Source organism: Streptopelia decaocto (genome assembly GCF_964273445.1).
Source record: "Streptopelia decaocto genome assembly, chromosome: 8".
Taxonomy (NCBI): Eukaryota; Metazoa; Chordata; class Aves; order Columbiformes; family Columbidae; genus Streptopelia; species Streptopelia decaocto.
This window is the reverse complement of record NC_138662.1, coordinates 19,572,497-19,600,361: the sequence shown is the minus strand read 5'-3', so window position 1 is coordinate 19,600,361 and position 27,865 is coordinate 19,572,497. Positions and strand designations below refer to the sequence as shown.

The window sequence follows — 27,865 nt, the reverse complement described above, 5'->3', positions numbered from 1 at the left end:
AAACAAACAACTCCAGTTCCCCATAAAGAATTAAAAACAAATAAATCAGTTTTTCCCTCCCGCTGGACCACAGAGTCAGCTTCGTCCTGCACAGGCAGCCCTTGCGTTTGCTGTATCCAGAACCCTGAGCTCCCAGAGCTCATCCCTTGCCCTTTTCACACTGAGTCCTCTCTCCTCCCATCCCACGTTGCGGCTGCTCTGCGCCAAAACCCAGACCGGGGGCACTCGCGTGACCGGCACGTCCTGGGTGCCCGGCGAGCACCCAGCTTTGCACGCAGGGCCGGTCGGCCCCGCCGCTGCTGCCGGCACCGCGAGCGCTGCCATCGGGGGAGCAAGAGAAGTTCTTTCCCCTTGTGGGCTTTCAGGCCTGGGAGACTCTTGTTCCTGTATCAAAAATAGCGTGATCCTGTTTCCAAACTAGCATGGTCAGCAGGACAAGGGCAGTGATCCTTCCCCTGTGCTCTGCACTGGGGAGGCCACACCTGGAGTATTGTGGTCAGTTCTGGGCCCCTCAGCTCAGGAAAGAGATTGAAGTGCTGGAGCGGGTCCAGAGAAGAGCAACAAGACTGGGGAAGGGACTTGAGCACAGACCTATGGGGAGAGGCTGAGGGAGCTGGGCTTGTTTAGTCTGGAGAAGAGGAGGCTCAGAGCTGAGCTCAGCACTCTCTAGAACTACCTGAAGGGCAGTTCCAGCCAGGTGGGGATTGGTCTCTTCTCCCAGGCATCAGCAATAGGACAAGGGGCCATGGGCTTAAACTCTGCCAGGGGAAATTTAGGCTGGAGATGAGAAAGCAATTCTTTACAGAGAGAGTGGTCAGGCATTGGAATGGCTGCCCAGGGAGGTGCTGGACTCACCGGCCCTGGAGGTTTTTAAACTGAGATTGGCCATGGCACTTAGTGCCATGATCTAATAAATGGACTAGAGTTGGACCAAGGGCTGGACTGGATGATCTCTGAGGTCTTTTCCAACCCAGTCGATTCTGTGATTCTGTAATTGCACACGTGATTGGAAAAGGTCACAGAAAATCAGGAAACAAGAAATAAACCATCGCCCTGGGAAGGGAAGGAGCAGCGTGGCCAGAGCCAGACGCTGTGCCCACCAGGCACTCAGACCGGAGAAACAGCGTGACAGAAAAAGCTTTCGGGACAACTCGCCTGAAGCGTTTTCAGCTTCTCAATGAGAGCCTTTGGGAAAGAGATTGAACTTGCCGCCAACAAACTTGCTTTAAAAATCCTGGATAAAAGTTCAGTTTTAGATGCAGGGAGGAGGGGGATGGAAGGAGTTCTAGAGAGCAGATTGCTGGCTCCCATTATGGAAGCAAGCTTAATAAAATTCATAGAAATATTGGTGGTTCTGCTGCACTGTGCCAAGAATGTGTTAGAATAAAACCTTCTGAGCAGAAGGGAGAGATAAAATGTCATCTCAGCCTTGATATGAAAGATCAGCCTTCAACTCCTAAAGCGTATCTCAAGGAACAGTAGCTATCACATTGACTTGCCTCCCCTCCGGAGCAGCGCCCTGCTCGGCCTCGCTTGCACAGCTCCCAATGTCCTTGTCCCAATGGTACTGGGGTGACCCTGGATCATGAAGAAGTGATAAGGTTAAAGAAAAAAGATGGGGGCCTGTTCCAATGCCCAACAGCCCTTTGGGGAAGAAATTGTGCCCCAGATCCAACCTCAACCTCCCCTGGTGCAACTTGAGGCCGTTTCCTCTGCTCCTGGCGCTTGTTCCTGGGGAGCAGAGCCCGACCCCCCTGGCTCCAAGCTCCTTTCAGGCAGTTCAGAGATCAGAAGGTCTCCCCTCAGCTCCTGTTCTCCAGCTGAACCCCCAGGTCCCTCAGCCGCTCCCCAAAATAAGCTGAAGAACCCCACTGAATCCTTTCAGAAATAAAGCCAGACTGATGTCAGTTGGGAACAAAGAGGCCACAGCTGAACAGATGTAGTGAAATATACTATTTTATTGCCGCGCACATGCTTACAGATTTCTTCTTAAATATAATGTTGCTCTGATAAAATTTTACAATCTCCTTAATTCGACAAGTGGCTAATAGCAAAGAAGGACAGAGGCAACGGGACACAAAGAGGACACTGGCAACAGAAGAAAAATACAATCAAAAGGTTTTGATTTTGTGATAAAATGATTTGCAGCAAGAATAAAGTGAATTCAAATCAAAGTTTTGACGTGGCTCATCTTAATTAGAGAGCTTGCCTGCATGCCGACCATCTGCTTACGCATGCTTTTGATAGCCCTGTTTTGCCAAAAGGGATGGGGGGGTGATTAAGGGACCCCGAGTAATTGGCCGATCTGACGGGCCTCACAGATGTGACCACTAAGTGCAGGCAGACAGACCAAGCGTTTGCTCACAGCCCACGTGGGACCGTGGGGGGGCAGATCAAAAGGCCACGCTGACCTTTCCTCCCACGTGTAGCACCGCGGGCTCGCTCGCTCCACGCCGCGGGAATGGAATTATTCAAGAGCAGCCACACGGAAAACGCTTCCCCTGCCCCTCCTCTGCCTTCCTCCCCTTTGCCCACTGCAAAGTGTCCATTTTGCTTTAGCAGCTGAGGCATCTGCAGAGAAAAGTGTTCGCACATTCCTCGCTAATCCCGGTTCTGCGGCTCGTTCAGCACAAGCAGAAGGCAAAGGGCGCGCTCTGTGCTCCGGGCGCTCCGCGCAGCCCCGTGCGGAGCTGTCGCAGCCTCTGAGCGCTGCGGAAAGCTGACTGCGAAGAGGCCAGATGGGGAATTCGTGCAGAAGAGGGGATGTGATAAACTAAACATCCTGTTTCTATGTTCAGTGCCATCTTCAGCCACACAGGGCAGAGGAACGCGGGGGACCTGACCAGCTGGGTCAAGCTGTTGGCTGTTTCGGGAGGAGGATTTGAGCCTGACACTCTGCTGAGCAAGAAAACAGGCAGTTCTGCTTTCACCTTTCTCCATATATACGGGACTTCATATTAAAGCTTTTCCTCAACAGCTCTTCCCCTCCTCAGGTTCACTGAGATGCCTTTATCAGTTCAAGCTGCGCTGGGCTCTTGGGTGTCCTGCCAAACCACACTGAGCTTGGAGGGACACGAAACAGACACGCAGCTCCTCTCAGTGTCACCACCCCGAACTGAAGCACAGCCCTGCTGCTCCCCGCGTCCACACAGCAACACAGCCCTGCAGGGACACAGCCCTCACCCTAATGGGGCTGCAGCAAACAAACCACGAGAATCTCCTTGCGCTTCCTCACAAGCATTTTGAAACAAGAAGTGCAGCACGCCCTGCTTGCATAGCCCTGCAGCCGCCATGCCCTGCCCCGAGAGACTTGTTCTGCGAGAGGAACCAGTTAAACACAGATGACAAAGTGCACAAGCACCTGCGGTCCAGTTAAGTCGCTGCACCTCATTCCTGCCTCGCCAGCTTCTGTTGAGTGAAACTCAATCCTGAGACGTGGTTTAGCCAAAGTCCAGCTTATCACGAGTACAGCGGCCAAACCTCAGTGCCTGCTCCTCGCTGTGGTGCCCAAAGCTGCCCGTGTATGTGCAAAGAGCTGCAGCGTCCAGGCAGGTGCTCTGAGCAGGGGCAGCGAGGCTGCGGCTCTCACTGCTGTGGGGGCATCAGTGTGTCACCCAGCGAGATTAGCGAAGAGAAAGGCACCCCCACATCCACACCCGAAGCAAATCCCTGCTGAAGGCTGCATCTCCAAACCCCTTCCTCATCCACCTGAAGCACCGTGGCTATTACAGAAAACACCACCCTGAAGCTGCACGGGGTCCCAGTTCCCACCTCAAACACTAAAAGCACACCTGAAATGGATTATTTCAATTATTATTTGCCTCACAAAGTGACCAAAATGACAATATGCATTAGTGATGGCAGCCCCACTGCCTGTGCAAGATTCTCTGTGTGTTTTGTACACCTTTTCTCCCTCCCAGCACAGCAAAGTGTGCCCGGGACACCCGAGACTCATAACATGCCATCCTGAACAGCTTTGAGCTCAGCCTATCTGGCAAGCCAAGCTTTACGCAGGGCCTATCACCTGCTGACTGGTGCCAAGGAGAAAGAACATCATTACCCTCATTAGGAGTCTAGGGAGACAACACGAGATAACACGACCCACAGACTTAAAAACATTCATTAGTACAAACAGGGGATCTCCTGGAGAACAACGAAGCGACAAGGCTCAAGGCTCAAGGCTCAGCAAAGCCAGAAGGTTGACGTGTGGCACAGCGGCCCTGCAAGAGACCCAAATGGCTCCTTTTAGTTTTAAAAGACATTTCCAGTGACCCCTCTTCCCTGACTCACCAGCAAGTCAGTTTTGCTCTACCACAATAGACAAAAACAAAGGGAAAAGTGCTGTTTGCAAGAAGAAGGTGTTTCCTTCCCCTGTTCGGAAGAAAAGGGGGTTCTAAGAACGGAAGGACTCTGGTCTCTACTGTATTCTCCAAGATTTTTGTTCAGAAAGCCAAGCTATTAAATTCTGAGCACTTCAAAGCAACGAAAAGCTACGGAAGACCTGGAAATCACTTTGGTTTTTTCATCTAAGAGCTACAACGGCAGGTGAAGACAGTGCCTTCCACACAGCCAAGTACTCCTGTGTCCCTGTTCGGGAAGTACTGCCTACCTTAGCTGATCTCATCATGCTGACAGTTCAAGCAAGGCCACCTCCCTTCCACTATACTTATTTGGAGGGTTTAATCCAGTTTTCTTCCTCTGCTGGTGGCAATTGAACAAATATCCTGGCGTGAACCAGTTTCAGAAGCGTGTTGTTGGGCAGGAGGACAGGATGGGTCCTGACAGCGGGCGGTAGCGAGTGCCCCAGAACAGCCCCCTTCCCAGCGCCACCAGCTCACAGCCCCCCAGCCACATCGGATTAGACTAGATTAGATTTGGGCTGAGCTTTGGGAGCTACTTCTGAAAGGAGAAACACAAATAAAACCCAAGCCAAAACAAACAAAAAAACCACACACACAAAATAAAACCAAACACAAACCAGACACGCAAACGTCCAGACATAAATAAATTAAAAAGAGACCATGCCTGAAAGTGGATGGGGAGGAGAACAAAGGAGGAGAAGAGAGACATTTCAGAGACTCGAACGTTCTTGCACTCCAAGGCAGCCCGGGGGGTGATGCGGGCTGCGTGACAGGCAGGGTTTGCACACATCAGCACTCAAGCCCTATACTGGCCAGGAGGTTTTCCAGAGCTTCAAGTTTCTGGTTGGCTTCCTCGATGGCACTGTAAGTCTGCACGTTGCTGGTGATGTGGAAGCGGATGTCATCGACCAGAGGAATGGAGTCGGTCTCCTGCCGCTCCTCCACAGCCTCCGCGTTCTCCTTCACAGCAGCCACAAACTCCTCCAACTCCACCAGCTGGACGGGGTGGACAAGAAAACCATTAGGAAGACAAGAAGACAGGTAAAGGGATGGAAAGTGTTGGGGTACGGGGCTCAGCTACTGTCGCAGAAGGGAATGGTAATGGTACATGTGGACCCAAATCTTCCTATGGACGCCATCTGGAGATGCATCCTGCTGTTCAACCAGAGGAGGCACTAATAGTCCAATCATAAGTGGTCACAACCATAAGCAATCTGCAGCTCAAACAGCACACCGTGACACCCACTAACTAAATATCCACAGCTCTGGCATTAAGGCACACAAATACACTCACTATTCCCACAGAAAGGCTCCCCAGCATGAACCAGGAGATGCTGCCAGACAGTTTTGGGAAATGTCTTGCAACAGGCAAGACGGCAGGTGCTTGTGCCCCATTCAGAACTAGGAGCTCCAGATGACTCTGTCCCCACCACCAGCAGCAGCTCACAGCAAAGCAGCTGCTCTGTTCTGCGCCCAACCTGACAGAATCAGGTCACCCATGAATGATTTTTGCATCAAGTTCCCCAGGAACATGTGCTGTGCTGAATGGCGAGAGGCAGCTCCCGTCTGCCTGCGCTGCCGAGCTGTGCCCGGGCACAGCAGGCTGCTCGGCCCTGCTCCGGCCTACACTCTGCCAAAATCTCTCCCCAATGCCACCATCAGTGCATCCCCACGATGTCTGAACAGCTGGGGCTGCTCCATTTGCATCAGCACCCTTAGGAAGGCATGTTGCCAATGCTGGGTCCGAGGACTCCCACTACAGAACTGAAATGCAAGGGGAACACTCAAGCAAAGCCCAATCGTGCCTGATTACTACTTGGGATATTCAGCGGCTTTCAAACCAAATCCCTTTTCCAGAAGGCAGGATCTGGGTGCATGCTGATGTGTCATCCCCAAGGTTCATACAGAACAAAATAGCAGTCCCAGAATAATTTCCTTCGCTGTTTTCCCATGCCAAAAAGAATTTCACACCTTTCAAGCTGCAGGTGAAAATGTTGCATTCCCACGTGAACTGTAGGAGCCATTTATAAAGATCTGTCTCAGGATAAAAACACCCCATAGATTGTAGTTTATCCTTCTCTATGGCAACTTTCTCCACGAGTCCTGAAACTGCTAACTATAATCACTTAGGATAACATCTAAATGGAGCCCCATAAAGAAAACTTCAGTGTTAAAATTCATCACTTCTGGCTGTTCAACAGCCAAATTTCCCCTGTGGAAACCTCTACTGTTATATTTGTCATCCTGGAGGAGGGTGGAGATCATATAGATTTCTCTTTTCTACAGCATCGTGCCCGCAGCAAACACCGACAAACATTCCCTGCACAGAGCTCCCCTGCGCACCCCACTGGGTTCTCCAGGCTGCAGCCGGTGTATTCAGGCAACACCATCGTTGCTCTGAACACAGTGGCCGAAAGCTCAATGATTGTCAGCTGCCCATGGCACTTAGAGAGCTTTCTGGGCAGCTTTGTCACCTCATAGTCCACAGGGACGTGCTGGGCAGCCACCAGCACCTGGCTCATCGCACGACATGAGGTACTGCTGTGCTCCTCATCCTCTGTCCTCATTCATCACGTGCTTTGCTACTCCTCCACTGCTCATTTTCAGGACCAGAGGGCAACCACTTTTTACAGACCAAAGTACAACCACTAAATGTGTTGTACCTGTGGCTCACTGCACAGTCAGATTTATGGGCACATGTGGTGAATGCAGCAGGGAGTGTTTCTGCTACCTTCTCGATGATCTTTGCCATGTACTCAGTGCACTGGTCCTCCAGGCGGGTGAGCTGGAACAGCTTTGCGATCCTCCAGATGCTGACGATGTTGTCCTCGTCGAGGATCTGAGCCAAGGTCCTGCCGCACAGGCGCTTGAGACCCGGCAGCAGGTACATGTCTGCCACGCACAGCACGTCGTAGGCGTTTTCCGGGGACAGCTGGCAAGGGGAAGAAGAGAATTAGTGTCCCGTCCTACCCACTCGTCTCTGGCAAACCGCCTTCTCTTGTGTTTTAGCAGAGATTCTCTAAGGTGTTGTTCGGCCCATCACCGGACAGGTGTTCAGAGCACCGCGCAGAGACAGGAGCTCAGGCTTCCAGGGCCAAGTCTTCCCCTCAGTTAGCACAGAGGAGTTTAAAATGCTGCAGAAGCGGCTTGCTCAGCACAAAGCGAGACGTTTGCCCTTCTGCAGCTCACCCCTGTGGCTGAGCACAAAGCGATGCTGAAGCGCTGAAGTGCGGCTGCTAAGAAATGCTCAGCGTGGCAGTGGAAGGAGGTGGATTGTACCACGTGTACTGAGAGAGCTTCAAAGAAAACAAGGGAACAAGCTGGCAGAACGGAGCACCCTGTCCCCACCAGGACTCTTCTCACATCTTGCACTGCTGGACTCGGGTTTTGTGAAAAATGTGCAAAATTCTCTTAAGTTCCTTCATCCGACTGGTTCTACCAACTCAGCCAGCACAACCTCCCTGGCACAAGGACAGAAAATCGCACCCCAAATAAACTGTAGGTGAGGCCCAACTAGGTAAGGAACAGAGTCTGCGTATCAAATACTACTGGAGCTGTAACAGGCATTCAAACTGAACTAAATTAATGCACCAGATGCTCCAGCTTACACTGTTGTGAGTGGCCTTTAACATTTTCAGGCTCTTGAGCTAGAAAACCACCCTCCCATTTCCCTCTTGGGTACTTTTGTTCATTGCAAATGATCTGAGGATAAAAAATGCTGTAGATCATGTTGGAGACACCACCTCCAGCTTCACGCAGTCTCTTCCCCTTGGCCGGGCAAATCCTATTTCAGTGAACCATCTGCGTCACCAACCTGCAACTAGAGCCTCTCTCCACACAGTTCTGTTCCTGCTACCGTGAATTGCAAAGAGCACAGTTACCCACATTCATTTTAACAGCAAATCTGCAGGATGCAGCATACCCTGGCTGTGGAGGAGGTGAGATCACTTGCATTTACAGACCAAGCCACACTGGTCTGGACTGAAGAATGGGAGCTCTGGTGGAGCATGGTCCAATGCCCTGATAGCTGATCAGCAGCAAAACCACTGCTGTCCACATCTACATGTGTTTGTTCACTCTGGCAACAGCAAAAGGCTGATTATTTCTTCCCCTACAGCTGCCCACATCGGTGTCTGGAGAGACTGCTCCAGCTGTCCGACACGCTGCAACAGCCGTGCAGAACGATGTGAGATGTATTAGAGGTCTGCCGTGAACGCTGTAGTGCCACGGGGGTGTAACAAAGCTCTTGGGATTATCAGTCAAGTGCTGCTTTGTCCTTTCATAAGCTCCAAGAACTTCATGAGTTGGAGGCGTTTGAGTCAGTTGTACTGATGGCAGCAGCTCCCAACCGCTTCATCAAGGACAAACCTGGCAAACGTTCCTCCAAAAGCTTCACTTGAGCCCACACAAAAACTCCAATCAGCAACTTCTCTTTCTGTCTGAAAGCACACATTCTTTCTCAGCACTCATTCTTCCTTCCAACTGCAAGCATCGTCACTAATACATAGCAAAGAAACATAAATCTTTTGGAAAAAGAGAAGTGGAATTGGGAATGCTGACACTTGGCTGGAGAAAGCCAGGGCAGGGAGAACATTCCACATGTAAGCGTGGAACCTGAGCTATATTCCTGTTTTCCTCACCATTTTTCCTGATAGTTTTCCATGACAGAAGAACTCCCTGCAGAAGCTCATAAGTTGCCTGTTCAGTTTGAAATACAAGCTAGTTTCTGTGAGAGATCCTGCATAGAAAACACATGAGCAAGACCATTTCAACTCCTACACATTTTTGGTCTGTCCTCCTGCTCCAAGTCCAAACAGGGCAGCTGAGGCACCCTTGGAAAGGGACGGCTGCCTGGGAAACATCCCCCTGGGAGACACCACGAGGAGAGCAGGCAGATGGAGAGGTGCAAGGGAATGGGCTGCAGCACAGCCACAAGGTCAGAGAATCATTTTGGTTGGAAGAGACCCTCAAGATCATCGAATCCAACCATTAGCCCAACACTGGCACTGACCCGTGTCCCTGTGAACCTCATCTCCGTCTGTCCAACCCTCCAGGGATGGTGACTCCAGCACTGCCCTGGGCAGCCTGTTCCAACGCCCCACAGCCCTTTGGGGAAGAAACTGTTCCCAAGATCCAACCTCAACCTCCCCTGGTGCAACTTGAGGCCGTTTCCTCTGCTCCTGGCGCTTGTTCCTGGGGAGCAGAGCCCGACCCCCCTGGCTCCAAGCTCCTTTCAGGCAGCTCAGAGATCAGAAGGTCTCCCCTCAGCTCCTGTTCTCCAGGTGAAGCCCCCAGGCCCCTCAGCCGCTCCCATCACACTTGTGCTCCAGCCCCTCACCAGCTCCGTTCCCTTCTCTCAACTCACTCCAGCACCTCAAGGGCTTTCTTGGCGTGAGGGGCCCAAAACTGACCCCAGGATTCGAGGTTTGGCCTCCCCAGTGCCCAGCATGGGGGGAGAGGGTCAGGTCAGGAGCATCTCCATGACCCCAACGTGCTGCTTTCCCTTTCCACCTCCCCTTCCAGCACTGGGCTGATGGAAGAGCACAGACAAGCGAAGCATCTGCTCTCTGGCACACCAACAGCAACCCTGCCCTTGACACCTGCTAAACACATCTCTCCCTACTGCACATTCCCTGCTGCTACCCGGAGGTGAACAGATCAGCAGAAACAAGGTCACAGCTGCACACATTCTCTGTATGTGGCACCTGACCCAGGGTACAAATACTGCTCAGGAGAAGTGACGCTGGCAGGTGCAGCAGCATCTCCGATCACTGCCCTAACACCAGAACGTGTTCTGGCATCTTGTAGCTAGACCTGCGGAAAATATTTGCTGCGAAAACCAAAGCATGAAGCTACTTCAACGCCAAGATTTGCTGCGCCTTCCATCAGGCTGAAAACTAGGTGGAGGTTAGGGCTGTTTTGTTGCTTGTGATACTGAGCACAGCAAGGCGTTGGTCTCCCAGTAGAACCTTTACCCATCCCTGCAATAAGTAACAGTGGAAATAATGACTTGCCACAAATGGAAGAGTGGGCTACGATGCCAAGAGTAAATAAGCAGAATCTCTCAACCTTCTCACATCTCCAAATGTGTTCCATCTGCCATCTACTGGCAGTCACTCACCTTCTCCTTCCACAGAGCCCAAGAGGGAAATCTGCAAAGCTCTGCATTTATCATACCAACATGCAACGTGCAACCCAATTTCCAAATTTTTGCTATGGGATGAAAGACTAGGGATTTGCTTCCCAAATGTCATGCGCATCAACTAGATTCCTGCCCAGCTTACAGCAAGTCGCAGCATTTGGGTTCCTGAGACAGAAGTAAAGTAGCAGAGTAGGGCAGTGGGATTTAAGAAGCCTAAATACACACCACCCCCTCCAGATGCTGCAGGAAAACACAGCGGGGAATGGAATGAAGCGGCAGAGGAGGAAAGGCTCCACGGCCGGCCTCACCTCTGTGTCATCGCTGTAGATGTAGTAGAGGACCCGGATGAAGATGTCTTCTGAGATGTTGTGGAGAGTCACCACAGGGATGCTGGGCTGCGTCTGCAGCTCCTCACTCTCACTGAAATGGTCTTCAAGAAGGGCTTTGAAATAATCACTGCGACCACAGAAAAATGCCTGGGGAGGGAAGAAAGACCAACACACTTCTCGTTGCACCAAGCCAAAGAGCACTACCAACCAGCTGTCAGAGCAGCTCAAAGATACTTCAGAAGTTCAGACTCTGTAACTCTGATTCTCCCTGTATTGTGAAGCTGCATCTCCAACAGTTTTCCACACCATATTTCTATCCATGCCTACCCTCAGAAGCAAAAATAAAAGACAATTTGTAAGCTTAAGAGATTCAAAAGTAGCCTGGCATTAGGGCAGGAGTTTGAGTTAAGGTTAGATCTCAAAGTCCATTCTTTCTGCTGTCTTCTTGCAGATGAAACTCTCCCCTCCCCAGACACTGAACTCACAAGCCAGCAGGTAGGAGATTTTGCAGCTGTGAATGTTGTAGCTGAGTCCATAAATTTATCTCCTCCCGTCTGCAAGAAATGCAGGGTTTGTTGCTTTTTTAAAGGCTTTAAATACAGTTTCAGGCTGCAAGAAGACTTTGGTTTTCCAGCTGATGAGGCAACGCAGCTTCTGCAGAGCGTACGCAGCACTGGATGAGCGGAGGAGACAGGTGGACTAGATTCATGGCAAAAAGGGAGGAAAATGAAGCACAAGCACATACCTTATGGCACAAGAAGTTGTAATCTGCCACCCGGAAACACACGTCGGGACAACTGTTAAAGTTGTCTGTGCTGTCAAACGGCAACTCCCCGAAACCAACCTAGGAAGGGAAACCGAAAAACCCGACCTTTAACATTCATGTTTTAAACACGCGCAGGGTTCCAAATCCGGACTTATTGGTCTTCCCAGAGCAACCCATCCATTCGCCACCACAGTGCAGAGCCCCAGCGATGCTCTGAACACAGATTTCCACGTGAGGACCTGGAGTCTTGCACTCCTGATGGAGATATTCCCGGTATGAGTTAGAGCTGCTCCCCTTGGCCATGGAAACTCCCTGACCCTCCCTACGCCTCTGGAAAGCATTTCTGTGCCACCTAACAAGGAGATAACAAGGTGAAGGTGATGTTCACTTCATGTAATCAGTATCATAAGCATATTAGAGCTTAGAACTAGCCCTCTACTGCATAGACGTACAGGTGGATGTATAATGGTAACATATAGATTACACAGCTATATACACCAGTTTGAAATGGTTTGGCTACAATTACTGCCACACTTAAAATCCTCCAACATTTCTAAAGCACGTTTTAAATTTCTCATTTGATTTGCAGCCAAAGATAGTGTTGTTGCAGTATTAATACTCTTGTGAATTATTTTAACACCAACACAGCTCCTCCCAGTCCCACGGGCCAACAAAAAAACGTTTCAGAGTTTGTCTCCTGAATTACAAACTCCTCTGGGCTCAACCTCCTGCTTCTCACCTTGCCTGGCCCCCACTCTGATGCTCAGCTTTACAAGGTCATTTCCAATTCCTACTACAAAAGGAGATTCGTGCCTTTGTCTCTCCCATTCAGCATCAAGTGGCTTTGCAGAATTCTCCCTTTTTAAGTCTCTGCTGCTTCTACTCTCCTCTCTTGTCACGCTTGAGGAATTTCAGCTCCCTTTCAAGGTCTCCCTGCAGAAAACTGGCTTATTCAGGCAACCTCCTCAGCGCACCCCTGTGCAGACAAAGCACAGCTGCCAAAATTCAGTATGTAGCCCAGGAAGCACAAAACAGTCCGGCCGAGGAGGTGCAAACACGTTCACAATAACTCATCCACCATACAGAAATATTCTCGACACCTCTCTAGCGTAAGGCTGCTTGAACATCCACGGGATCTTCCAGCCATCACGTCTCTGCTGATGGGAATCTGCTATTAGCACTTAAACAGAAACGTTGCTGGAAGCAAAAAGCACACAAATGAAATCAGCGGCAGCAATTTGTACCTTGGCCAGATTATCTCAGCAAGAATATTGTAAATAAATTACAAAACACAGGGCTTAGTAATCCAAGAGAAGATGACGGGCCAATAACCAGATGCAAGTGGATTGGATTAAAAAAACCCAATGACTTGGAAGCAGATTGTAAATAGTTCAGTTAATCTGAATTTGCCAAAGGGGCAAAGCAAAGCACAGGAAAAACCATCACGGACACATTACACAGGTGTGGAGTCAGACGTTTGTTTTCAAATGTTCTTTCTACGCATTACAAGATTCAGCTTTACCCCCAAACTGACAAATGGTCGCATTTTTGCAGCCACGCCAAATGTCAATACTGATGCTGAGAACGGTATTTATTTAATGGCAAACTCTGATCCTTTTAAGTCTGATTTCAGCTTGATTTGGAAAATAAGGCTCATACACTGGAAGCCCTGGAGTCTGTAACTCAGAGGTCACCTGGCAGGCAGGAGATGCAGAGCTGGGCAGACAGACAGCAGAAAGACACACGGTTTTTGACAGCTATCTGGCTTTTTACTGTATTTTACTTAAATCTGTCACCACTAAATTTTATTGCAACAAAGAAGCAGCTGTTGTGGTCAGAAAAATTCTGGCCATTACTAGCTTCAAACGGTACAGAGACAACACTCACACTTTTAAAAACACACACTGAAAGAGAAAAGGCTTTTGAGTATAAAGAGGAATGAGAAATGAGACACTGAGGTTATAAACATGGTGAAGAGTTCAAAGGACAGTCCTCACCCTAACAACTAATAATGAACTGTTACGGGATATCAACTGTTAATTATTATTTTAGTCATAGTGCTGAACTATGAAATTGGGATGCACAGGGTGTTCTGCATCATTCAAGTATCAAAGACATGACAGGCACATTTTTTGTTTATAGCGAAACAGAAAGTTGTGTATTAATACATCCCCACTCCATGTAACGTGGCATTACAAAACACACAGCAGCTCAGTGACCTTCTTGTCAAGTTCTGGAAATGCTGCCTTTTATCCAAAAGCCTATTTTGTTCTGCATAGGGCGGAAAAAAAGTATGTTTCCCTGTATGTGACTATTTAATCGTCCCTGACATTTTGAGTTACATAGTTTGTGTACTATTCCTTATATGGCATCAAACCCTGTAAGAAAGAGCGTGTGCGATTCCTCTGTCTCTGAACAAAGATGCCTAATTCGCAGAATTAAACAGGCACGTGGCCGTATCCTCTTCACTTCTACAGACACAAGTCTAATGCTGCTGTAAGTGCCTCCATCCTGACCTATGAATATAGCAAGAAAACCACAGATCACAAAGCCGCTCATGGTGCCGTCAGATGATTCCAAGTTTCATATTTTCCTTCCAGCTCCCATTCTGCATGAAAGAATTAAAAAGGGAGGTGTTCCTAACCTTTGAGGAGAAAAGCTTAACCCAACAGGAGTGTGCCTTCAAGGTCTAAAAACAAGCAATCAAACAGAAAGCAGTGTTTTTATTTGCAAAGTGACTTATAACTTATGTAAATCTCACTGTTTTGAGGCCCACGATCTTTTGTTAATTCTTGGGGAGGTAAACCTGAGGCTTACTTGTAGTATCACCCCCCTTTAAAGCCTGCAAGCATACAGAAAATCCTATTGAAAGTCACAAATAAATGCACGGTTATTTAGGGGAGGCAGGTTGGGTAGGAAAGATTTCTGCACTGGTAGATGGAAACTTGATGGAGAAAAATTCCCTCTGTAAGGTGCTCAGCACTCAGAAAAATACATCTGCTAGAAGGCAGCACGAAACACGCTGGTTTATTACAGGTAAGAAAGCCCGTTTGTGCTCATGTGCACACACGCTCTCTGCACCAGGCAGCTCTATTCGGCAGGGGACAAAAAGATAATGGCAATAAGCTGCTGCACCACTCAGTCACACAACCTCTGGGCACAGCAGCCACCTAAAATGAGCTCCTGTTATTCAATTCAGTGCTTGGTACTGAGAAGAGTGGGGAAAAAAAAAAAAGACAGACGTCAGAGCAAAGTGAATCTGCTGATATTACAAAAAACAACAGATGCAGGGAGAATGAAGACAAGAAATATTTATCTTGTTCATGCAACTGGTAGGAAAGATCCACATACACGAGCCTAAATAATACTACTGATGGTATTTTAACACAGTGATCATCAAGTGTGGTCTGTGGGCCGCTTCTAAGGGTCAACAAGACGTAGTTACAAAAAGCAAATCTATTGCCGGTCATGTTAAATTCGCTTCAGAGGGACTCACATTTCTGCTGGAAATATTTTCAGGATTTGCAAGCACCTCTCCAGGGCAGGCTGGCAGTTCCTAGCAAGCAAGCCCAGCAAGCCATCTTCCATCTACATGTCCCTTTGGGTACCAACGCCTGCTGATAAAACGTTTCTGATGCTCAAGAAGGATGGCAGAGAAAAAGAGCTGACGGCCAACTCTTGTCCCATTGTAATCAACAGGGAAATCCCCATCACACACGGCAAAGGGTTTGTTAACCGAGACCCCTGCTTGGGGAAATTTCCAAGGGAAAGGACCAGCACCAACAGCCTCATTAAACAATATTACAGAATTTCCAAGCAATAAAAGGCTTTCAGCGTTTGGAGCACCAGCAAACAAGCAAGCACTGAACTCAAACAGCTAGAATGCAACTGAGCACATGTGAATACGTATCACAGCCCCGCAGAGACCAGAAGTAGTATAAACGCTCCGTACCCGCAGTTCGGCTGGCAGGGCGCAGTCTGCGAGCAGAGCCAGATCCTCCTGCAGCCGGCAGTTACCTGTGGGCTCAATCGTCAGCACTTTCACACAGGTCCCTGGCTTGGAAGAGACTGGAGAGAAAAAGAAAAGAGAAAAAAAAAAAGCAGAGATGCCTAAATTCCTCTACAAACATTCTCTCCTATTTCAAGAAAGGGCTGGAAGGGGATCCATCTATGTTGTCTCTTCTCAAACCTCCCCTTCATTCCTTGGGCTGGAATATCAACCGTGGCAAACACAAAGTTGCCGCACACATCCTTCAAGCCTAATGTGCTCTCCGCAATCCTTGTCGTCGATTAGAGTTGAGGACCCTTGATCAGGAGCCACCCATACGATGCCTTCCCCAGCCAACCACCCCGACAGTGTCACCCAAGGTGAAGCCCATGCCAGAGAGTCTTTAGTTACAACAAAGCTGCTTTCATGCTTCTCTGCTTGGCCATGTGTCCCCACAGAATCACAGGATGGTTGGGGTTGAAGGGACCTCTGCAGATCATCCATTCCAACCCACCTGCTAATGCAGGGTCACCAGAGCAGATCACACATGATCACATCCAGGTGGGTTTGAATGTCTCCAGAGAAGGAGACTCCACAACTCATGGGTCCCCTTTCAGCTGTGCCATAGTAACTTCACTCCAGGGAACAAAGGGATATATTTTTGTTCAGGTATAAGTTCTGTGTGCCTAAGTCTGTCCTCTGTTCTCTACCTGTAGACCCCCAAAGCACAAAGACCACCCCCCAAACTCCTGAGTGTGCCTGTGTTGTTTGCAAACATTACTTAAGTATTGCTACCACCACCAAAGAGATCAAATAAACCATGCGAAGACAGCAGCTTCATTTGTCTTCTTCACACCTTGTGTGTCTTCCTGTCTTCCCCTGCCAGCCTGCACAACTAAACAGCCTGATAAAAAGGAAGCAAAACACACCATCACACTTTTGTGGTCCTACTATGACTGAAGTTGCTGTGGAGCTCACTGGAACCAACCTGTTCGACTTCAAATGAGCAGCAGCCCAAAGTACAGCGAACTTTGAGCTGCGACAGCGCTGCCAGCACAGCCTTTCCTCTTTCTGGCCACCTCCCTCCTGCAGTTCACTACCCCGGGTTTGTTTTCAGCTCCGCATGCTTTGGGGTGAGGACTGAAGCATATAAAACATTCAGGATTCCTTGGCATATAGGGAAGCATGTGAAAAAAACACAGAGCACCACTGGCAAATGCAAAGTTGTGGTGGTGAAGGCTCGAGATGCTGTTGGGAGCCAGAGGGACACAGTTAATGCTCAAGGACAAAAGAGTCAAGCAGCCCCACGCTGAAGCGTTCAGAAGAATTTCTGACAGGCATGATTCACCGCATTAAAACCCCTCACAGGTGAATCACGCCACCTTGAGATCTCATTTCTCCTGACATTTTGCACAGCATTGCGTGAGCTCCATCAGATGACTCCACCGGGCCGTGGGCGAAACGAGACCACGATGTGCCACAAAACAAGTTCTCCGCCCCCTCCTCCGCGTTCCCGCTGCACCCTTCAGATACGTCACCTCAAAAAGGCGGAATATCCCAGAAAGACACTGGAAAGGGAAGGATAATCTACCCATACAAGACAGTTACCATCATAGCTACGCAGGGAGCTGCTCCATCAGCGCTGAACGCTACCTCCAAAAACAGGACTTGGGGGTAAATAACCGAGAGGAGACCTGGCAGCAACACAAACAAGAGCGAGTACATTTTCTCAAAAAGCTGTGTCCGCTTACAGACCAGCGTGAGAGAGGGAGATTTCTTGCTGTGCAATTAGAAATTCTTAATGGCAGAGAGAATCATTTGTATTTGTGTAATGCCTGTTAGAACAGTCGCCAAATCGATCAGGCTCTGTAAGCACTAATGGAGCCGGCAAGTTTTAAGCAGTAGTCGAGGGGAAGAGTTCTTCTCTTGGGATCGACAAAGCATCTGTGCGCTTTCACAGTGACACGAAAGAAGAGAGATTTGTCTGAGAAGCACATCTATCATGAGACATTTCAGACACGGCATCTCTCAAATCCATTCGGTATCACAAGCAACCCTCTCCTACCAGAAGCAATAAAAATCCAAGTGACAGAAGAGGAATAAGCTGTTGGCTGCAAGCAAGCAGCAGGGACCACCACCGTCTCGCAAGTTGGAATGAAGGGTTTTCTGAAAAGAGCAACGTACAAAGAGCTTTGTAGTCTTTAGTTTCAATTAAGCCAATTGAAAGAATAAATCTTGTGAGCCACCACAAAAAATAAAAGCCACAAAACCCCCCACCAAACTTCCAAACATTTCCAAAGTGATGCCACACTCGGGTACCTGCCTTCTACATCCTCATCGCAATGCCACAACCAGCTGTAACCACAGATTTTGTACATCCAGTTCCTCTGCTACGAAAGCAAGTATCACAAAACTTGCTCTCAACTTTTTTTTTTCCCTAAAAATGGTAGAAGTAACTACAGAACATTTATTTTCAAATACATCTCATCCTAAAGGAAATATTATGGCTAAATCTGGACGAACCCTGTCTGAGCTCTTCCAAACACTGCACAGTTTTTTCTTGTCATAGCCACAATATATACATGGGGCAAACACGCAAGTGTGCCCACTGACATCCATCTCAGGTGCAGCTGAAGGCACCGGGTCACCCTCTTCAGCCTTGTCCTAAACCACTGTCTGCGCCCACCAAGACAGTAAGTGGTTTTGAAATGCTGATTAACTCCAGATAACGAGATTGCAGAGCCTGCAATTATCCACTGGAGCTGCGCAAGCTGGAGTTCATGTTGTTTTATCAGGCACGTTTCAACTTTATAATACAGATGCAAGACACGGCCCTGCTCTGCAGACCTGAATCTGCTGTTTCACTGAAAGCACTTTGAACAAGCAGAGATTCCCAAAGCACCAGAGGGAACAGCGACGCTTTGTCAAGTGCCAGATGTGACGTAATATCTGTCTCAGTTTTTAACTTCTATAATTCTTATATGTATTATTTTCTGAAGAATCAAGTTTTCCTGGCTTCCACATGAGATCTCAGAAACAAACATTTAACAGATACATCAGCAGTTCTGTCTCTTCACTTGAATTCAACCTGTCATAAACAAAATCAAGCCCAGTATTTCCATCAGTGCTTTACACCACCCATTGATTCTGTCTTCTGTCAGAGCTTAGAAATGAGCAATTGTTCCCTCCCAAAGAACACATTAGTTCTGTGCCATCTGAGATGTTTGTATCATGATGTTTTCAAGTGGAGCTTGTAGCTCAAACTCTCAACCAACCTGAAATGTTGCTTCAGCATTTTCCACTTTTGAACCCCACCAAGAATTCAGCATTTTTGCAGTTCACGGATCTAACCACCAGACTTCACAGTCTTTCGGTTGCCAATCACATACTACACAGTGGCTTCAGACAGCTAGCAAACTATCCACCTTATTTGCCTCCTCCAATCAGAGCTTTTAACTTGATGTATTAAGGTGGAATGGTCACCTCAGGGTCTCACTTAGATCTTGGGAGAAAAGGGAAAAAAGAAAAAAGGGAAAAAATTGGAAGAAATCTCTGATATCAAAAGATGCCACAAGATAATTCTGTTACCTGACTGCCTGAGTAGTTTTTATTTTCTACTCAGTGTATTCACCCTTTTCCGCCACTGATTAAATACACAAACTAATATCTTATACTACTTGTAGCAAGAAACCTCAAACCAAAATTAAGGAAAGGAGTTAACTCAGAGCATGAAATGAGAATCAGATGTTTTCAGCCTGAAGCTTTGTTACTGGATAATATTCTTTAACTCAGTCACTAACACCGCTTTCCTCTACTTGTGCTGTTTTGATTCTCACTCACGTGTCCTTTAGATTGAACTAAGGAGATGAATGATAAACTGTTGGTTTTCATGCAATAAGCTGATGTCATGATTAGATCATAAGCACTCTGGGTAACAAAAAGCCCTTAAATAGAGGATTGTATCATTTAAGGTTTGGCACATACCCGTGTTATAAATAAACACATGCTTTCAGAAATACTTCTCTGCTCTTAAAAGTGTTATATCTCTCTTTGCATTCATTTTGAGGCAATTATCAAATGTTTTCCTCTGGTTAGGGGTCAGATAAATGCAGAAAAGGACTCTTAATTGTACATATTATACCTCCCCAAGGATTTAAACAAGCTCTCTGCTGAAAGGCACTTCCCAAGATACTCCACAGCACTCCATCGAATATCTGGCAACCACGGCAAAACCCTGCTGCCATGGCTGCTCTACTGTAATGGAAAAATTCAATATAAATTATAAACACGCATGTGTCAGAAACCAGAGCCCACAACTGAAAACTAGCATGCAAACATGGGAATTCCACAACAGAATCATTTTCTGGAAGCCCCGAGAGCATCGTGAAACATCCAACATCGCACTTTCCTCTTTCTCCCTGAAAGGACACAGGGGCAGAGCAGAGACAGCAGCAAGTAAAACGCTTACCAAATTCATAGACTTTTTTACATTTGGTCTCCAAATCGTCTATGAGGTCCTGCAGCCGACACTGCTTGGCCAACCTCTTGCAATCATTGACATATTCGACGTCGATATCAAGACGACCTGCCAAGAAGAAACGCAGCCAGCTCTTTTAATCCATACCACTTACGTGGAAAAACAGCAAAAACTGGGGATTGAAGACCTGATGGCACAGAAATTTAGTAATTAGACACACAGCCTCACTTCTCAGCATCCAGTTCCAGCTCAGTCCAAGAAACTAAGACTTGGTAACCCACTTTGATAAATCTCAGCCTGGCACCTGGTTCCCATTCCCATCTTCAAGTGTCTACCCAAACAGCTTCATTCGAGAGGCCAAAGAGCAAGCAGGTTTACACAAAAGGTATCTAATTGCCTCCGGAAAGAACAAAAGAGCAGCACAACGGCAGCACGCATGACTGCCACTATTGCCTATCTGGCTTAGGGTGAGAAAAGACTTTAGGCTCACGAGCTGTCATCCCAGAATCTTTTACCATCAGTAAAAACATGGTGAGGAACATTTTGGAAAACCCTGGGCTGGGGAAGGAGAACCGTGAAGTTATTTTCTGGCACCACCTCCTGGCCTGAAATAGTTCAGCAGTTTGCATGCTTACAATATGACATTTGGGGTTTTCATAGAAGGTTTAGGATCAACTTCTGTTCAGAAAAAAATATATCAGAAAGTAGTGAAATCATTCAGCACACACTGCTCAGGTCTGCCAGACTGAAAATGTCCTACGTGGGAACCTGGCTTTTCACCAGCTTAGGGGATTGTTATCCCAGACGACACATTTACTTTCCTTAAAGTTAAAAATACGTTCTTCAAATCCATTCAACCAATCAACCCAAACTGATTTTTCTCTTTTTTAATTGGCTGTATAGCTATTGGCAGGACAACAACTGGGAAAAGGTACAAACAACTTGGAAGAGAGAAAGATTGCTCACATTCTCCCTTTCTGCCAGCAGAGAGGATGTTTCGGTGACTCATGCACCCAAACATGGGTGTCTGCAAGCGTGTGCCGCTAAAACAGAGCGATGGCACAGGCAGCTGCCCACCAGCTGTACATACATACACTAGACGGTAACTTACCTGTGTAGAGATACTGTAGAAGGGAGCCAAAGGCTGCTGGATTAATCTAAAATAGAACAGGAGAAAGTTACCTTTAGAATTCTCAAGAACTTAATAACGAGCTTGAAACTCGCCTGAATACAAACACGATCCCAAACAAATCAGAAAGACCCCACTTAAATAGCAACTCACACGCTGCACCCAATTTCCATGCTCCTCGTGTAACTAAAGCTGCCGCTCCACCTGGTTTACACAACCCTTTAAATGGACCGACTTAAAGTCGCTAATCCACTAGCGCCTGGGGGGACAGGACCTGCTCCAAAGGCACAGCTGTAGTACAGGCTCTGTAAAACCAGGTCTGTCGCTGGTCACAAACACTTCCAACTCTTCTTAATTTGAGAGGAAAGACATGCTCTCGTTCAAAGAGAAAAAGCGACAAATTAAGCCATGTCCTGAGAAACTGGAAGTATTTTTGTGATGGGAGGTTTTGCACAGCCACAATCAAGCTACAGAAACATATGCCAGAGCATTGGTGATTAATGGATGGAATGCACTTATGGCCTATTTAGTTCTTGCTGCAAAGGCAACAAAAGGGACTCAATTAGTGCCAATTATGGAGGTGATGTCTCTGCCACAGACCACCTGTCCACCAGGAATTAGACAGACTCAACTCATTCCACAGAAGAGTCGTGACGCAGCTGGCAGATGGTAACAGCTACCTGCTAGTGCAATTAATTCAGATATATTTGAGCCCACGACAGAGGGAACAAAGGGGAAGGACGCAGTCTACAGCCTTTTGTTATCCAAATAAGATGCTATTTTACTGCATAAAGTGCTTCCACAAGGTCCTCTCCTTGACTAGGGTCATTCTGAGCTCCAGGAGCTATTCGCTGTGGAAGTTAACCCTCAAACTATCCTTTCTACTCACTTTTCTTACCCAGCTGAAACAGAAAAAGAAAGGAAAGAGCTGGAAGCACAGCCTTGCTCACCAATGGATGCTTCAACACTATCATGTTCTTCCCCTTCCATTTGGTCTCAAACATTTCCGCAAAGTAGGCGCTGCGAGCGCTGAGAATGCAGCGGTGGGCACAGAAGGATTTGCCATGAACGATGAAAACGATGTCGCTTTGGTAACCCTGCTCCAGCAACCTGTCCCGAACAAAGAGAGGGGAAATTCATTGCAGAATGAGGAAGAGGAGAACAGAGAAAAGCTAGCGGGGGACACGCACAACTTGTTTTAAATGAACAAATACCTCTGCACACTGCAGTGTCTCCCTGCCCAGTTAAAAGGCCAGCACAGGGGCTGGTACTTCACATACTAGACCAGGATCTGGCACTCCCTCCAACGACTCAAAGAAGTTTCGGTAGTGCAAGAGGGAGGCTGGAGAATGAAACCTTCATGCCTCGGGTGAGCATCTCAACACAGGGAATAGATTTTGAAGCAGAACTAGTTGCCCCCAAACACGTCCCTAAAAGTTAACCCTGCTTTTACATTGTCAGATGACAGCTCTACCAAAGCACACACTTTCAAAAAGAATTACCCCACACCAAAGGCGTAACTTTCCTGCTCTCCGAGCACTGTCTGTGCACTCTTTAACCATGCAACAAATAGGAGAAGACTTGATGTCACCCGCCCTCAGAAGAAGGAAGGATGTTACAGGCATGAAGTGCAGGCAGTTACCACATCAGAAATGAAGCCTCGTTCATGATTGCACGCCCGTACCCTCACTCTTTAAAAGGAAAAAAAAACAAGATTGCTACTTCTAGAGTTTACAGCAACCATCACCAGTGTTTCCTAATGCACATCACCCTTCGCATATATTCCCTCACAAACATCCCCAAACGGTGGGCATCAGACTCCTTAAGAGCAGGATTGGTGCACAGAAGGGTGTGGAGTCACACAGAACTACGTCAGAGCAGGGTCTTGGTTGCTGATCTCAGTCTCCTGCCACTAGAACATCCTTCCTTTGAGTGTCTTGCCCAACAGAAGCAGTTCAGTGTTTATTCTTTGCCCGCTACAGTTGTTTCAATTTTAATGCAAGGTCTGTCTGGAATAAAGAGTGGAAAAGAGCACAGTGCAGTGTGTGCTCAACCCTGCATCACCTGAGCCACAAACTCACCAGGGGAGTGATGAATCACCCTGCAAAATTCTCTTTGCCTAAAAGGCAGAATCTGATTTTACTCAGACAATTGAGTTTCCTTCCTCCTCCCTTTCCCCACAGCTTTGGAAATTAGGACTCTAGTAATGGGAAGATTATCAGATCCTTCTAGGACTTATTTGCTCTCCAGTTTTGAAGATACAGATGCCAAAACCTTATTTTTTTTAAGTCAGTCCAATGGGAATTAAAAAGCAACCTAATAAAACAAGTCTGTGTAACAATATCAGAACTACCAGGGTAGAAAAACAGCAAGAAGAAAAGACTGACACTGTTCCTCTGCTCCTAGAACAAATTAGTTGTCTTCTCAAAATCTAGGCTGAGGCTACAGGGTGTGACAGCCAGCTTTCAGAAATATCTTTAAATTAACACACTTTTATGAACAAAAAGAAAGAACTAAGCGCTGTCCCTATAAGTCAGTTTGAAGCTTCTGAAGGTGCTCTGTCTCAGAGATGACACACTTGTTATCATGATAGCACTTCAGGCCTGAAACTTAATTTCAGTTGACATGCCATCCTAAATCGCTGATGTGGTTTTAGTGATCTGATTTTGTTTTGACAGTCAGGGACAGTCTAATGCTTCTGCCTTAGAAAGATCAGTGTTCTGTTGGCTCTGTGTACCCGAGTCACTGGAGGTTGTATTTTAAATGCACATATAACTGGAAGTCATCCCTTCGGGCACAAAGGAACATCCCTTGGGAAGCTCTACATGCCCAGGAATTAGACAGGGCACTGATCAGTCCCCTTTCAAATCTGCCCTTACCAGAGAGCTTGAATACCCAGGTTACCAGCTAAAGAAGGGTGACAGAATGGGCTGCACAGAGAGCTGCCCCATCTGCTTACCGCTGTAGGAAGACATCGTAGTAATCTCTCTTCATGCACTTTGCCGTGATCTGTTTGTATTCCTTCAGCAGGCGGCGGATGGCGTCACTCAAAGCTCCGTACAAACAACGTTCCCCATCAAAAGTGTTTGCCTCGCATTTCGCTCCTGCAAAATGATCACAGATACATGATGGCAGGCAGAGTTAAATCTTTCTTAAGTGCCCCTGAATGGCCACTAAACAAGCGTGACTTTTGGTTGGTGACATGTTTTACTGTGATTCCCTACACTACTGAGCACATATAGAAAAGGGAAGCTCCCCTTACATGCGTATAACCTAAAGTTGTTCTCCCACAGCAAAATCCTGTTCTGAAGAAGTCACGACTCTTTTAAACTGACGCTGGTAATAAGCCTCTCAGTGAGGCTCCAGCAGTGCTCTGGGAAGAAGAATCTCACTGTACAAAGAGTACAATCGCTAATTGGACTTTAAACAGCATTTCTGCCTTGGACAAGGCGAGACGCCTCTTTAGGTTAGACTTTGGAGGGCACTTGCATTTTGGTATTTTAGAATTACACAAGTGATTAAGACACTCTGAATGCAGTGGAAGAGACAAACCTTTTGAGATCCGACTGCACTCTGGTTCCTCTGCCAAAAAATCACCGCTACCTAAGGGAATTTGGGTGCTGGGAACCACTCAGGCAAGCACTTTGCCTGGTGAGTTTGTCTTGCTCTGTCTGAGGTTAGTAAAAGCCCTTGCATTTCACCTTTCAGTCCTGTTTAGAAAGCAAGGCTGCCAGAAGAGTATAAGAATGTTTTAAACAGGTTGCTCTTCAGACGAAGTACAATTCTTACATCAGCATATTATCAAGAGCAAAGCACCCTGGCAAAATACCAGGTGTGATTTCAGAAAGCTGTCAGGTCACAGAAAGCTTCCCTGAAGCAAACTGAAGCAGCAAATGGACTGCAAAGGGACCATGAAAATGTGCCCAGGGCTCCCACTGCAGCCTGAGACTGCTGATCAGATGATTGGTTTTAACAGAAGTAGTTTCCACAAGGGACAGCTAGAAGAACACACAATTCCTACAGACCAGTATGGAGAAACATATTGCACCCTTAACCGGGTCACTTTTGCTCACCGTTGGCTAGAAGATAGCGTACCAGCTCTTCATGTCCACAGAGGCAAGCATAATACCTGACAATAACAAGAGAAAGAAAATTAGAGATGCAGTAGGAAGGAAAATCCAATGTTTGGGCACACCACAGCACGCAGACCGAGCCACCCCGACAAACCCCGAAGGTGACGCCTCATAGGAGTGAGGAATTTCTACTGAATAGCAGAGAAGTCTGACCCCAGCAATAGACGCTAGAATGTCACAGACTTTGAGGTGGGAAAAAAGCCTCATCAGGCCAAGAACAGATGGTTTAATCCAGGCAATCTGGTCACAAAATTAACCACCCTTCCGAGCACTACTACAGCAAGCATCAGTCAGATGGGGAGACAAAGACATATTTAGCAAAGCACCCGCAGAGAAGAAAGCAGAAATATATAGGCAAATCTCCCAAAAAGCAGAACCTGAGATGTTTTCTAACAGTGCTCCTAGGTGCTGAGATAGCAAACGAGCTCTCAAAGCCCTCCCCTCCCACCCGCCAGCACGACTCACAGCGGTGTACTGTCCCATTTATCACGGACATTAATTTCCACATCTCGCTGTTCAAGAAGGTATCTGGAAGAAAAGGGAGTGCAAAGTTATAACTTCATACAGCTGCTCAGTCACTGTAGTGGTTCAACTCCAACCAGCAACTAAACCCCACGCAGCCACTCACTCACTTCCCCCCAGTGGGATGGGGGACAGAATCAGAGAGTCAAAGTGAGAAAACTTGTGGGTTGAGATAAAGGCAGTGTAATAGGTAAAGCAGAAGCCGCACATGCAAACAAAGTAAAATGAGGGGTTAATTCACCACTTCCCATCGACAGGCAGACGCTCAGCCATCTCCATCAAGCAGGGCTCGATCACACATGATGGTTACTTGGGAAGACAAACACCATCACTCCAAACATCCCCCCTTCCTCCTTCTTCCTCCAGCTTTTAGACTGAGCATGAGTGTGTGGAATGTCCCTTGGGCCAGTTGTGCCCCCTCCCAACATTTTGTGCACCCCCAGCCCCCTCGCTGGTGGGTGGTGTGAGGAGCTGAAAAGGCCCTGACTCCACGTAAGCACTTCTCAGCAGTAAGGAAAACATCCCTGCATTATCCACACCGTTTCCAGCGCAAATCCAAAGCACAGCCCCATACCAGCTACCAGGAAGAAAACTATCCTGGGCAAAACCAGAACACTCACATCCTCCTCTTTCAAAAGAGTAACCTTGAGTTTATACAATAACTTCCAAAGGTATGACAGGATCTTGCATTCAACTCGGGGAGCTGTCAGCTATGGCTGAAGGGGCATCAGCCAAACCCTCTGCCCAAAGAACAGCGTTCTGCAGTTCTGCAGCACAGCTTGGCAGCTCCCTTCAGTTTTAAATAGTGCTCATGGGGAAAGGAGGGGATCAAACCCACCTCCTGCTGATCCCTAACAGGGCAGCAATCACAGAAACAGCTGGAACACTTCACCAGCACCTTCACGTTCTCCAGCAATGCTCACGGCCTGGCTGCTCACAAAGAAGTGGCCAAGTTTACAAGGCCAAGGCTGGACTCCCCTCCTGCTCGTGGCTTTTCTTGCCACAAGTAACACCACCAGTTTCATTCCAGACTGCTCTTAATTCCTACCACTTCCTTATCCTGCACATCCCGCACACTTAGGCTACATCAAATGCTGCCAACATTCCCTCTTTAACACGTGGAGAAGGCAGCCTTCGCCTCGCACACAAATCCCCTGCACAGTCTGGTTCTTGCTACATCCTCTCCCCAAATACTGCATAACCATCTCTCCTAACCACGTTTAAAAGTCCCTCTCAGCCTGCACAAAGATTCTCCAGTTGGTTGCCTTTTATCACCCACCACATCGATCCTCCCTTTTGCTCCCGCCAGCTTTCCCATCTCACACTTCACATTCCTCTGACCGCATTCAAAATCCCAGACAACTCAGAACTGAAAGGCGCACTAAGGTCTCCCCGGAGCTTCTCTTCTCCAGCTGGACACCCCAGCTCTCTCAGCCTGTCCTCCCAGCAGAGCTGTTCCAGCCTCGGATCATTTCTGCGGCTCCTCTGGCCCCTCTCCACCAGCTCCATGTCTGTGCTGTGCTGAGAGCTCCCGAGATTCCTTGAGGGGAAAAGCCAGGCGCGATTCTTTACACAGCAACTCTCCTGTTCACACTGCGGTTATCCCCTGGCACCGCGGCTGCCCCCAGAGCCCACGGCGGCGAGAGGCCGCGGGTTGGGCCGCCGGGAAAGGCCGGGAAGGGCCTCTGGGAACCCGCCCCGGGGCGGCCACAGGACCGTGAAGCGACTGGGCAAGGCCGGGCTGCCCCCGCCGGGCCCGGGCCCGCTCCCCCGGGCGGCCAAAGCGATTAAAGGCAGCGGCTCACCCGGGGAGAACACCAGGAACCACCCACCCCCCGCTCGGCTCACCGGACGCGGCTCACGTCCCCTTTTTTGCAGCTGGTGAAGAGGTCGCTGGTGTCCATGGCCGGGGCAGGCCGCGGGGCGGCGGCGCCGCATTGACGCGGAGAGCGGAGGAGCAGCCGCAGGGGACCGGGCCGGGCCGGGGAGCGGCCGCGGGGCAGCGGCGGCGGGACGGA

At 48.2% G+C, this 27,865-nt stretch overlaps 1 protein-coding gene across 1 annotated transcript; it reads right to left on the bottom strand.

Moving 5' to 3' along the window:
• Positions 1-1,940: 1,940 nt before the first annotated feature.
• On the bottom strand, positions 1,941-27,865 carry ABTB1 (ankyrin repeat and BTB domain containing 1). The gene is made up of 12 exons (XM_082060386.1): positions 27,696-27,865; positions 25,791-25,853; positions 25,266-25,321; positions 24,152-24,296; positions 22,143-22,302; positions 21,175-21,220; positions 20,055-20,171; positions 15,551-15,666; positions 11,578-11,676; positions 10,812-10,979; positions 7,093-7,293; positions 1,941-5,357 (listed from the first exon to the last, which is right to left on the bottom strand). The coding sequence occupies exons 1-12, from the start codon at positions 27,749-27,751 to the stop codon at positions 5,151-5,153; spliced, it is 1,434 nt and encodes a 477-aa protein (XP_081916512.1). The 5' UTR covers positions 27,752-27,865; the 3' UTR covers positions 1,941-5,150.